The sequence below is a fragment of the Choloepus didactylus genome, chromosome 9 (genome assembly GCF_015220235.1).
Source record: "Choloepus didactylus isolate mChoDid1 chromosome 9, mChoDid1.pri, whole genome shotgun sequence".
In the NCBI taxonomy this organism is placed as follows: Eukaryota; Metazoa; Chordata; class Mammalia; order Pilosa; family Megalonychidae; genus Choloepus; species Choloepus didactylus.
In genome coordinates, this window is record NC_051315.1 from 63659515 (window position 1) to 63672818 (window position 13304).

The window sequence follows — 13304 nt, forward strand, 5'->3', positions numbered from 1 at the left end:
CTTTTACTTCTCATACAGCTGAAAATTCAAATACATAAAAAACAAGCATAAATCTTTGTTATTAGGCACACAACACATAAAGATGTAATTTGTGAAGTGAATAAAATAAAAGGGAGGGATAGAGGGATATAGGTACTGAGTACCAAATCAACACAAAATGAATTTTAATAGATTTAGTATGCTAAATGTAACCCCCATGGTAACCATAAAATATCTGTAAAAATCTAAACAAAAGGAAAGGTAAGTGATTCAGAAAAGCTCATTATAAAAGATCATCTAAACAAAAAGGAAAGTGGTAATGTGGAAAAGGAGGAAGAAAAAAGGTATAAGACTTAAAAAAACAATTAGCAAAATGGTAGAAGGAAATCTTTCCTTATCAGAAATATTCCCACATGTAAATGGAATAAACCCCTCAATTAAAAGGCAGAGATTGGCAGAATAGATAAAGAAACATGAACCAACTATACACAAGAGACCCATCTTAGACTCATAGATACAAATAGGCTGAAAGTCAAAGCATGGAAAAAACATATTTCATGAAAATAGTAATCAAAAGAGAGAGAGGGTGGCTATATTAATATCAGACAAAATAGCTTTTAAGTCAAAAACTGTTACAAGGGACAAAGGAAGACATTATATGTCAATAAAAGGATCAATTCAATCAGAAAAATTAACAATTATAAACATATATATGCACCTAACAGCAGAGTGCCAAAAGATATACAGCAATCACTGACAGAAATGAAGGAAGAAATACAGTTCTACAATAATAATTGGAGATTTCAATACACCACTTCCAACACTGGATAGAAAATCAAAACATAAGATAATAAGGAAATAGAGGATCTAAGCAACACTATAAACCAACTAGATGTAACCAACATATATAGAACACTTCGCCAACCAATGGTGGAATACACATTCTTTTCGAGTACAGACAAATCATTCTCTAGGCTATACGATATATTAGGGCACAAGAGAAATATCCATAATTATAAAATATTGAAATCATAAAAAGTAATCTCCCTGACCACAATAGAATAAAGCTAGAAATCAGTAAAGAAGGAAAACTGGAAAATTTACAAATATGTGGAAATTAAACAACATACTCAATAACCAATAGGTTAAAAAAGAAATTAAAAGGGAAATTGGGAAATACTTAGAGACAAACAAAAACAAAGCCACAACATACCAAACTTATGGAATGCACTGAAGGCACTACTGACTGTCATGGATTAAAGATGGCCATACATTCTTTGCCATGCTTCCCATCAAAAGGTAGATTCTATTTTCCCTCCCTGCTTGTCTCTAGGCTGGTATCATGATTCGCTTTGACAAAAGGAATAAGGAAGCAGTGAAACTGTGCCACCTCCACACTTCTACTTTTTTGAGAGCCAGTCACCATGGTGTAAAGAAGCTTGGGCTGGAGACCACACGGACAGAAAGAAAAAGAGACTATATAAAGGAGAACAGATGTGCCCACAGACTTTCAGCCATCCCTGAAAAGGTCCCAGACTTGTGGGTGTGGCCATCTTGAACCTTCCAGTCCTCACTAGCCACCAGCTGAATGCAGCCACATGAGCCAGGTGAGATCTGAAGACCCACCTAGCTAACCTACAGAAACATGAGAAATAAATTGTTGTTTTAAACCATGAACTTTTGGAGTGGTTTGCTACACAGAGTGATCATAATTATCTTGCAATTTAACATCTCCTACAACCTTTCCTTCAGCAATAGTAAATATCATTTAAAGACGCTGTGACTGGTATTTGGTAAACTGGGAGAACTCTGGTAAGTTGTGTGGAAAACCAAAGCACATTTCCAGATGCATCAGCTAAGCAAGACAATTACTCCCTTGGGCATCCCGAGTGTTTGAAGGAGAGTGTACTAATTGTCCCCCAATATCCATTTTTCCCTTATTCCATGGCAATAGAATTGTTAACATAACATTCTTGCAACTAAATTCTCATGACTGAATTCTGGACAAAGAGATGCTAGCAACAATTTGATGAGGCAACTATTACTACTGTATTTTGGTTTCAAACTTCACTTTTTACTTCCTACAGGATCTAAAAGGCAAATGCATAGAATATAATGATAAATCCATAGTTTTGGACTCATACAAATATGTAATTTGTGACAAGAACTACAGAAAAGCAGGGAACATAGTCTGTAAAAGCTATTGAAGTTAAGTTGGTATCAAACCAAATGAGATTATTTTAGGTTTAGGATGTTAAATTTAAGTCCCATGGTAACCATAAAGAAAATACAAGAGAATATGCAAGCAAGCTCATAGAGACAGACAGTAGAGTAGTTTGCCAGGGGCATGGGGTAGGAGCAATAGGAAGATTATGAATGATGGGCACAATTTCTGTTTAGGGTTCAAGCAATAGATGATGGTGAGGGTACTGCAAGTTTGTGAATGTGATTAATCTCAGGCTTAGGAGTAACTGGGATGGGAAGGTTTATGTTGTATGTATGTTTCCACAATTAAAAAAAAAAATAGAAAAAAAAAGAGCAACTAAAGACACAATGGTAGGATTGTGGGAAGACGGCAGAGTAGGGCGCTTCAAGAATCAGCCCTTCTGAAATAGGATTAGAATTAGGGAGGTTGTTTAGCTGAGCAAAGAGCAAATACCCCAAAGCAGTCAGTCCTCAAGGAGAAAGAGATCACCTGAAGCCAAATGACCCCCATCTGAGTGAGTCATCTATGGAGAGGGGTAGAGCCAACCTACCCACCCAAATGCAGGCTCTATACCAGGCATCGCCTGGAGAGAAGGGAAAGAAAGCAAAAGCCCCGAACAGGGGAGGTGGGTGGAGAGTAAGTAAAGCTAATCTATAAAAGCAAATGGCCCACATTGCAGGGGTCTCCCGCCTTTATCACCTCTATCTTTGCAAGAGTGTCCACATGTTCCTCTCACATGCATACCTAATAAATTTTTTGCCTGCTTATTCTATGCTGTGATATGCCCTCAAATTCTTTCTCACGGCATGGCCAAGAACCTGGAAGCCAAAATCTGGCAACATATTTTGGCGAGCCAGCCAGAAGACACCTCCTTTCCAACCATCTGAACTGGTAAATTTCTCCTTTCCAACCGTCTGAACTGGTAGGTCGTGCCTATTGACCTGGAGGCCTGGCCATGTGCTTTCGCTGTTTCTTCTCTCTTGGTTCATTGCTATCCTCTACTATGTCCTCACACAACTCTGTGTCTCTAGGAATCTAGGGGCTCTGATCCAGCTCCCCCAGGAAATAAACTCAATTCACTCTGAGCTCAGATGCCTCCTCAAAGGTAGTAGGAGTTCATCTCCATGTCATGCAGATCCAAGTAGGCTCAGGGCAGTGGGTGATACTACCTTTTGGGACCTGACTGGGGGTCAAGCAGGAGTCCATGAGAACCCAATTAAGTCCCCATCTCTCTCTCTCTCTGTCTCTCTCTCTCTGTTTCTGCCTCCCTCTCCCTCCCCTCCTTGGCTCTCTGAGATTTCCCCACTCACTAGGCTTTGTCTCTAGGAATCTAGGGACTCTGATCCAGCTTCCCCAGGATATAAACCCAGTTCACTCTGAGCCTCCAGCTCCCTCCTCAGAGGTGGCAGGAGCCCATCTATCCAAGGAGGCTCAGAGCAGCGGGTGACACCACCCTTTGAGACCTGACTTGGGGCTTCTCCCTGTGTCAAGCAGGAGTCCAATGGGAGCCAAATCAAATCTCCCTATTTCTCCCTCTCCCTCTCCCTGGCTCTCTGAGACTTCCCCATAGTCTCTCTTTTCCTTCCCTCTGAGGATCCGGACCCTTTCTACTGACAGTGGTCCTCTCCCCTGCCTCCTTGAGAATCTCCCTCTTTCTCCTCTGTCTGGCTTTCAATGCCTTCTGAGACATTCCATCTTTTGGAACACAGGATTCTGGGCTAAGGATTCCTGTACCAAACAAGGTGTTCTCTTTAATATTCCAGAGAGTAACCTCTGGTTTATGCCCATGGGAATCAGGTTATTACCAATGGGAGTATCTCCCCTTCAGGCCCTAATTGTTTAGCCTCTATCGAGACCCTTTGCCACGCCCGAATGTAAGGCTCCCCTTCTTCTAGAGCATGCTCACTAAAGTTTTAGCCCTCAGGAAAAAGGAAACTTAGAGGACAAAGGTATTCCCAGGAACAATGTCCTAGACTTCTCTCAGGTGGGGCAAGTGCCCCCACCTTGGGATCGTAGTCTAGACATGTTGCAGGAAGGAATGTCCCAGGGACGCCCAGCAACTTCACTCCCCATGTTCCCAAAGCATTGGGCAAATAAAGAGGCAGGGTGGGGTTAGAGTCCCTGAGCTATGTTTGAAGACCCCCAGAAACATAGCTCCAGATATCTCTCAGGAAAGTATGCAGTTTGAGTCCCCAACTCCTCAAGAGCATTGTCCTGGAATTTTTCCAGGCAAGATCAGGGTTAAAGTTCCTGACCTGTGTCTGTAAGCTCCTCTATTTCCTTTTCCAAAGAAAATGGGAAATGCCAACAGTCTATAAGCTAAAAGATGGGAAAGCATAGCTCTCCAAAGGGACTCTTAATTACAATACCATCCTCCAGTCTGTGAAAGACAGGAAAAGTAGTCAAAAATTCCCTATGCACAGATGTTTATAGCTCTCTATCAAGACAAAGACCTAAAAGACTTGTCCTTTGTGTTAAGCACATCTCAATTTCCATTAGAGGAAAAATCTTAATGATCCCCTTTTAAAATTTGCTTGATAAAAAACATAAGAAAATGTACCACCAAGCCAGTTAATTATGATAACCTAAGGGAGATCACACAGGAGAAAGAGGAAAACCCGACTCTATTCCGCGGGAGGCTAGTGGAAGTAACATTAAAGGGAGTTCCTCAGAATGAAAGGACAGGTCACTAGATAGTGGTTCAAAGTAGCAAAAGAAATAAAGATTTCAGGTAAAGGTAACTATTTAGGTTATTGTAAATGCCAGTATTATTGTATTATTGTTTGGTATGTAACTCCACTTCCTACTTCCTACGGTTGCTAAAATACAAATACATGAAAAGTAATGATAAATCTATGCTTTCAGACATACAATGTAAAAAGATATACTCTGTAACAAGTACAAAAAAAGTGGGGAGACAGAGGGAAATAGGTACAGTGTATGTGCATGCTATTGAAGTCAAGTTGGTATTAAGTCAAATATGATTGTTATAGATTTAGAATGCTAAATTTTAACTCCATGGTAACCACAAGGAAAATATATGAAAAACATATCCAGATAGGAACGAGAAGGGACTGAATATGGTACAATGCCGAAAAAAAAAAAAAAAAATCAAATAAATACAAAAGTAGGCATTAACAGAAGAATGGAGGGACAAAAAAGGTATAAGACTTACAAAGACTAAATAACAAAATGGCAGAAGAAAGTCCTGCATTCTCAGTAGTGAGTAATGTAAATGGATTAAACTTTCCAGTCAAAAGGCAGAGATTGGGAGAATGGATTTAAAAAAGCAAGACCCAACTATACACTGCCTACAAGAGACTCACCTTAAATTCAAAGACAAAAGTAGTCTGAAAGTGAAAGCATAGAAAAATATATACTGTGCAAACAGTAACCAAAAGAGAGCTGATGTAGCTATATCTTATCAAACAAAATAGACTTTAAGTCAAAAATAGTTATGAGGGACAAAAATGGTCATTATATACAGATAAGGGGATCAATTCAACAAGATGTAACAACTATAAATATACATGCACTTAACAGCAGAATCCCAAAATATATGGAGCAAATACTAATAGATTTGAAGAGAGAAACTGATGGTTCTATATTAATAGTAGAAGACTTCAAAACACAACTTTCATTAAGGGATAGAACATCTATACAGAAGATGAATAAGGAAATAGGACACCTGAATGACACTCTACACCAACTACACCTAACAAACATATATAGAACACTTCACCCAACAACAATGCATATTCTTCTCGAGTGCACATGGATCATTCTCCAGGAAGAATATATATTAGGTCACAAAACAAGGCTCAATAAATTCAAAAATACTGAAATCATACAATGCATCTTCTCTGACCACAATGGAATGAAGCTAGAAATCAATAACAAAAGAAAATTACATACCAATATCTCTTTATGAATAGATACAAAAATCCTCAACAAAACACTAGCAAATGAAATCCAACAACACATTAAAAGAATTATACAAAGCAAGTGGGATTTACTCCAGGTATGCAAGGGTGGTTCAAATTAAAAAAAATCAATTAGGCACACTAGTTTCTCCCCGCAAACAAACAAGGCTTAATGAAAACCCCAGAAAGTAGGAGCTCGTGGGAGAGAAGAGAGAAAAGACAAGTTCACAAGGTTCCTGGGTGGAGCTCCCAATGAACAGCAGCAATGGCAACGACAATGGCAATGGGAAAAATGGGGGGCTTGAGCATGTACCTTCCTCATCCTCTATCCACAATGGAGACATGGAGAAGATTCTTTTGGATGCACAGCATGAATCGGGACAGAGTAGTTCAAGGGGCAGTTCTCATTGTGACAGCCCTTCCCCACAAGAAGATGGACAGATTATGTTTGATGTGGAAATGCACACCAGCAGGGACCATAGCTCTCAGTCAGAAGAAGAAGTTGGAGAAGGAGAGAAAGAAGCCGAGGGTTTGAAGAAAAGTGTAGACTGGGTTTCTGACTGGTCCAGTAGACCTGAAAACATTCCACCTAAGGAGTTCCACTTCAGGCACCCTAAGCGTTCTGCTTCTTTAAGCATGAGAAAAAGTGGAGCCATGAAGAAAGGGGGTATTTTCTCTGCAGAGTTTCTTAAGGTGTTCATTCCATCTCTGTTCATTTCTCATGTTTTGGCTTTGGGGCTAGGCATCTATATTGGAAAACGACTGAGCACATCTTCTGCCAGCACCTACTGAGAGAAAGCCCCTGGAAACGTGTGACCTATGAAGTGGTGTTATTGTCAAATTAGTTTATTTGAACTTGAGACCATTGTAAGCATGACCCATCTACTGCCCTATTTTTACATATCCAAGTTCCAGTAACTCTTGAAATTCAGTATTTTATTCAGACTCTGTTGAGGCATTTTACTAACTTCATTCATTCCCTTTTTGGCCTGTAAGACACTTTAGAATTTCCTAACAGAGTTTAATGTTGTTTAGAAATTTGCAAGGGCTTCTTTTCTGCAAATGCCACCAGCAGATTATAATTTTGGCAACAATGCTATTGTCTCCAATTAGTACCACCAGACTAGACCTGCAGCATTCGTAGTATAAATTTTACTCTTGCAAGGTAACTACTATCACTCTGTTAAAATGAGATGAGGTTAGTGGATGATACAAAAGCTTTGTTTTTGTTTTTGGTCAAGTCAAAAGCAAGCTTCCCTAAGCTTGATTTAAAAGTTATTTAAAAAGAACACAAAGAAACAAACAAAAAACAAGATACAAGGAAAAAAAATATCCTGGGCAATAAAATATTATTTTAAACCAGCTGTGGAGCCACGTTCTGTCTGTGCCTCCTAGTAGCGCCTTTTCATTTGTAGGAGGCAGGCTGTACAAATGATAGATATGAAATAGAATAAGAACTAAAATCATCAGCAGATTTTAATACTAGTATGTTGTAATGCTGTCTTTTCTATGGTGTAGAATCTTTATTTCTGGTAAGGAATGTCTCAGGCCTAGAAATACATGAAATTGCTTTTGGAATTTTTGTGTTTGGGATTTTTATGTTTTTTAGCTGCATGTGAATTTGTCATGATTTTCTTTAAATTTATTTCTTCATTTTATTTTCTCTAAGAGGAGGCTTTGGACTGAGTTCAAATTTGTGGTGTAAATACAGGCTTCTTGTTTTAGGAAGCATCGTTTATAATCTGAAGCTTTTTAAACTGCAGATAATTGTTTCAGAGTTACACCAAGCACTTGTGCAACTTAGAAAAACAGATTTGGGTTGTGGGAACAGTTGACAAAGTTCTGAAAAGATGCCATTTGTTTTCTTTTGGTCTCTCGCTTATTAATGTTTACTCTACTGTCTTACTGAGGTAATTCCTATGTTTCTACAGGCGCTGTTGATTTTCTCATGTAACCGTCTTTTCAGTTATGTTATGCTCTTGAAGTTCCAGAGCACTCAACAACTTCTTCCTTCATTGACACGCTTTTTTCCTTCTAAAATGTGAAGCATTAGGACCAAATTGTTAGAAAGTATCAGGATTGCCAGTTATTTCAAGTAGATTTTGTTGGATTTCAGAATACATAGCATAACTAACTCTGAAGGATACTACTATATGTTTTATGTATATATAATTACTGTTTGATTATAGACATTACTATTGAATATTTAGGGAACCATTACTAATTTTAAAACTAGCGGTGTATTCATTAAAGTGTATCAAGTTGACTTGAATTAAAAACACTATGACAGCCAGGTTTGCCAAGTGCAGAAACTCTTTTCTCTCTCACATCATATTTTATAGAATTGATGTGCTATAGCAGAAAATAACATACCGATTAAACAAAAATTAATTTGACTTTTTTCAAGAATATAGCTGGGTATCTTTTAAGAAAGATGGCATATCCAAAATTGTTTTCTGAATTGGTTTTCTTTTCTTTTTTTCTTTTTAGCATTTGATGTCTAAATAATTTTAGATATCTTATTATACCTTGTTTCTATCTTAATCTTAAACCTGATAACACTTGATTTGCCTTCTATAACCTGTTTATTTCAAGTGCTCATATTTGAATTTCTTTGGAAAGAAATTAAAGCTATGCTCTCTGATTTTGAAAGCTTGAATAAAATTGAAAAAACTGATAAAGTTGAGAGAACGACATAGCACACCTTACTTTGTATTACAATTGGCATGTCATGGGAGGGAAAAGTAAAATTATACCTAGAGGAATAGCAGCTTTTTACAGGCATCCCATTGCCCTCTTTCCAAACTCAGTAGTGATTCTATCAATAGTATGATCAGAACTTGAGTGTATTTATGATTTATTTTCAATATTAAAAATAAACTTAGTTTTGTCCTTTTTCCTAAAGTATCTGGGAACTTATGGAATATTAATTAAAACATGAACACATGATCACAGTAAAACTTAAAGGTGAAATGCAGTATTTATTGATAGCCCTAACAAATGGGCTGAATGTTTATAGTTCCTACCCAGATTTGTGTTGAACAGAAACAGATTGTATGATTGGAAAGGAGAATTCAACAATTAATAGATGAGTTGTTTGGGGTTTTTTTGTTTTGTTTTGTTTTTTTAAGATTAATGTTTTAAAAGCTTTACACCTGTTTACAGTTTGGAGACAAAAGGCAGGCATTGTTTTTATGTTTGAAGAAAACTGGCTTAAAATATTTGTAAAAAGTGTCAAGATCAAGAGCAAACATACACAGACTTGCACACTGAAAATGCAACAAGTTACCTTGATTGCAGTAAAAAATACTTACTATTCTAAAAAATGAAAATTGACTCAGCCAGTCAGGTGATGTTTTAGATGAACCAGTTGTTGAAATTATTGGAATTAACTGAGCCAAAGCGATTATGCATTCTTCATCTATTTAGTTGGCACTTTGTATCATTATACACAGTTTACAATACATGTATAACTTGTAGCTATAAACATTTTGTGCCATTAAAGCTCTCACAAAAAAAAAAAAAAAAAAAAAAAAAATCAATTAATGTAATATACCCCATTAACAGAATGAAGGGGAAAAAAAACACACAATCATCTCAAATGATGGAAAGAAGGCATCTGACAAATTCCAGCACCCTTCTTGATAAAAATACCTAGAAAACTAGGAATGGAAGGAAACTTCCTCGACATGGGTAAATATTATATGATCTCACTGATATGAAATAATTTGAACAAGCAAACTCAAGACAGTCAGAATCTAAATTATAGGTTACCAGGGGACAGGATGGGGTAGGGAATGGGGAGTTAATGCTTAAATTGTACAGAGTCTCTAATCAGGTTTATCATTAAGTTCTGATAATGGATGATGGCAATGGTAACACAAAACTGAACATAATTTACAGCACTGCATTATACATTTGAATGTGGTTAAAAGGGGAAATTTAGTTGTATATGTCACTAGAATAATTCTTTTTTTTTTTTTGGAAAAAAAAAAAAGGACGGTACAACACAGTGAACCCTATAGTTAAACAATGGACTTTGGTTTACAACATAATTATAAAAATGTTCTTTCATTAATTGTAGTAAAGGTACTACACTAATGCAAGATGTTAATAATAGGGTGGTATATGGGAACTCTGCATTTTATGCATGAGTTTTCTGTAAACCTACAACTTCTCTAATTAAAAAAAATTATATATATATATAGATATATATATATATATACCTACCCTATATCCCAGCAATTCCTCTTAGGTATTTACTCAAGAGAAACGAAAATACATATCCTCAAAAGACTTGTACGAGGATGTTCAAGGCAGCTTCAATCATATTAGCCAAACACTGGAAGCAACCCAATGTCCACCAACATCTGTATGAATAAAAAAATTGTGGTATATTCATACATAGAATACAACTGAGCAATAAAATAATATGAGCCACTGGTACACCAAACACACAGGAATCTCAAGAAAGAAGCTAGACACAAACGAGTACACACTATTATTCCATTTTTATGATATTCTAGTACAGCCAAAATCAAGCTCTGGTGATAAAAGTTAGCACAAAGGCTGTTTTGGAAAGAAGATGCTATTGAATGGAAATGGACATAAGGGAACTTTCTGCAGCAATGGACATATTCTACAATTATTGGGGTGGTGGCTATACCAATGAGCATATTTATCAAAACTCATCAAAAAGTACGCTTAAAACCTGTGCATTATATAGAAACAAATTATATAAAAATTCATTATATATAAATCCATTATTGATAAATGCACATGTGTATTTATAAATATTTATTCATTATATATAAACAATACTTTAACATAAATGAAGCAAGACCCAGGAAACATATATGGTATGATTACACTCATTAAGTTACAAAATAGGTATATCTGAACTATAATTTTTAGGGATTCATAGATAGGTCGTATAACTATAAAGAAAACATGGAATTAGTTAATGTTAAAGTTAGGAGAGTGGTTATGTTATTTTTAGGGGCTAAGGAGGGTACTGTGATCAGAAACACAAAAGGGATGTCTGGGGAGAGTGTGGTCATCAGTGTTCTATATTTTACCTGTGTTGTGTTTACACTATTTTTTACTTTCTAACCATTTGGTTAACCCTTGCCTATATGGCTATACATTTTTCTGTGTGTATGTTATATATCACAATAAAAATAGGTGGTCAAATATTTGACAAGATAAAAAAAAAAAAATTACACAAAATCCCATTTCACATGCAGTAGAATAGCTACTATTCCGGTTTGCTAAAGCTTCTCTGAGGAAAGGCCAATGACATCTGGGGTTCCTTTGTCACATGGGAAGGCACATGATGACGTCTGCTGGTCCTTCCTCTCCTGGGTTCTAGTTCCAAAAATGGCTTTCTCCCGGGTGTTTTCTTTCCTAGTTTCTCTGAGCTCTCTCCAAAATGTCTCTGCCTTTTATCCTCTCATAGAGGACTCCAGCAAGGGGAGTTAAGACCCACCTTGAATGGGGGGGGGGGGAATCACATGTCCATGGAAACAACCTAATCAAAAGGTCCCACCCACAACAGGTCTGCCCCCACAAGACTGGATTAAAAGAACACAGGCTTTTCTGGGATATATAATAGATTCAAACCAGCATGGCTACTATTAAAAAAAAAAAAAAAATTACAAGTGTTGGAGACAATGTGGAAAAACAGGAACACTCATTCATTGCCAGTGGGACTGCAAAAAGGTACAGTAACTATAGAAGTCAGTTTGGCAATTCCTAAGAAAGTTAAGTGTAGAATTACCATATGACCTGGGAATCCCACTTCCACTTCCAGGTATATACCCAAAGAACTGAAAGCTAGGATACAAACAGATATTTGCACACCAATGTTCACTACAGCATTATTCACAATTGCCAAAAGATGGAAGCAACCCAAATGTCCAACAACCAACGAATGGATAAACCAAATGTGGTATACATACACAACAGAATATTACTCAGCCATAAAAAGGAATGAAATTCTGATACACATAACAACATGGATGAACCCTGAAGACATCATGTTGAGAGAAATAAGCCAGACACAAAAGGACAAATACTGTATGATCTCATTGATATGAAATAATTAGAATAAGCAAACTCAGAGAGTCAGAATCTAGAATATAGGTTACCAGAGGACAGGGTAGGGGTAGAGAATAGGGAGTTAAGGCTTAAAATGTAGAGTTTCTATTGGGAACAACGGAAAAGTTTTGGTAAAGGGTTGTGGTGATGGTAGCACACTGTGAACGTAATTAAAAGCACTGAATTATATAGTTGAATGTGGTTAAAAGGGGGAAATTTTAGATAGTATATATGTTACTAGAATTAAAAATTTAAAAAAAAAAAAAAAACCTTATCATGGTAATGGCTAAATCATGGGTTAAAAATGATTGGATAATGAAAAAGTTCTGGAACCAGATAGTGATTATGGCCTGCAGAACATCATGAGTGTACTTAACACCACTCAGTTGAACACTTCAAAATAGTAAAATTTATGTTATGTATACTATACCAAAATAAAACAAATTTTTTTAAATTATGAAAAAAAGAGAGAAAGAGACAATGACAGTTAAATGCAGTATAAGATCCTGAATGGGACGTAAGAATGGAGGGAAAAAGAGGCTCAAAAGGACATTATTGGAACAGATAAAAAAAAAAAAAAACTGGAATATAGATTTTAAGCTCTATATCAATGTTAAATTTCTTGAACTTGATTACTGTCCTTAAATTATCAAGGATAAATGAAGGATAAGTGAGCATCCTTGTTTGTAGGAAATGTATACAAAAGTATTATGTGTTCCAAGAGTATGATTACAAAAGTATTATGTGTTCAAAGAGCATGATGTATACAGTCTGCTCCCAAATGTTCAGAAAACAGAGACAGATTGAGAGGAAGAGAGAAAGATGATAGATAGATCGATAGGATCACACTGCAAATGTAGCAAAATGTTAAAATGGGTGGCTCTAGGGATATGGGATGGGGTATGGGGGTATGTTGGAGCTCTCCGTATGAGATTTTATAATTTTTGCACCTGTCCTGTAGGTTTTAAATTATTTCAAAACAAAAAGTTTAAAGGAAAAAAAAAAAAGTATGGTGTGGCAGGTTACAGGAAAATAACCCTTTGCTGATAATCAGCTGCTTAGAATTCACATGACACCTTGGACCTAGGGATAAGGGC

The 13304-nt window shown here is 36.6% G+C and overlaps 2 protein-coding genes across 2 annotated transcripts in view; one reads left to right on the plus strand and one right to left on the minus strand.

Moving 5' to 3' along the window:
* The window catches only part of OLA1 (Obg like ATPase 1), a 225667-nt gene that overhangs the window by 208231 nt on the left and 4132 nt on the right, over positions 1-13304 (minus strand).
* LOC119544080 (BCL2/adenovirus E1B 19 kDa protein-interacting protein 3-like) lies at positions 6255-7401 on the plus strand. The gene has a single exon (XM_037849183.1). It carries the CDS (start codon positions 6361-6363, stop codon positions 6898-6900), a length of 540 nt encoding a protein of 179 aa, XP_037705111.1. The 5' UTR covers positions 6255-6360; the 3' UTR covers positions 6901-7401.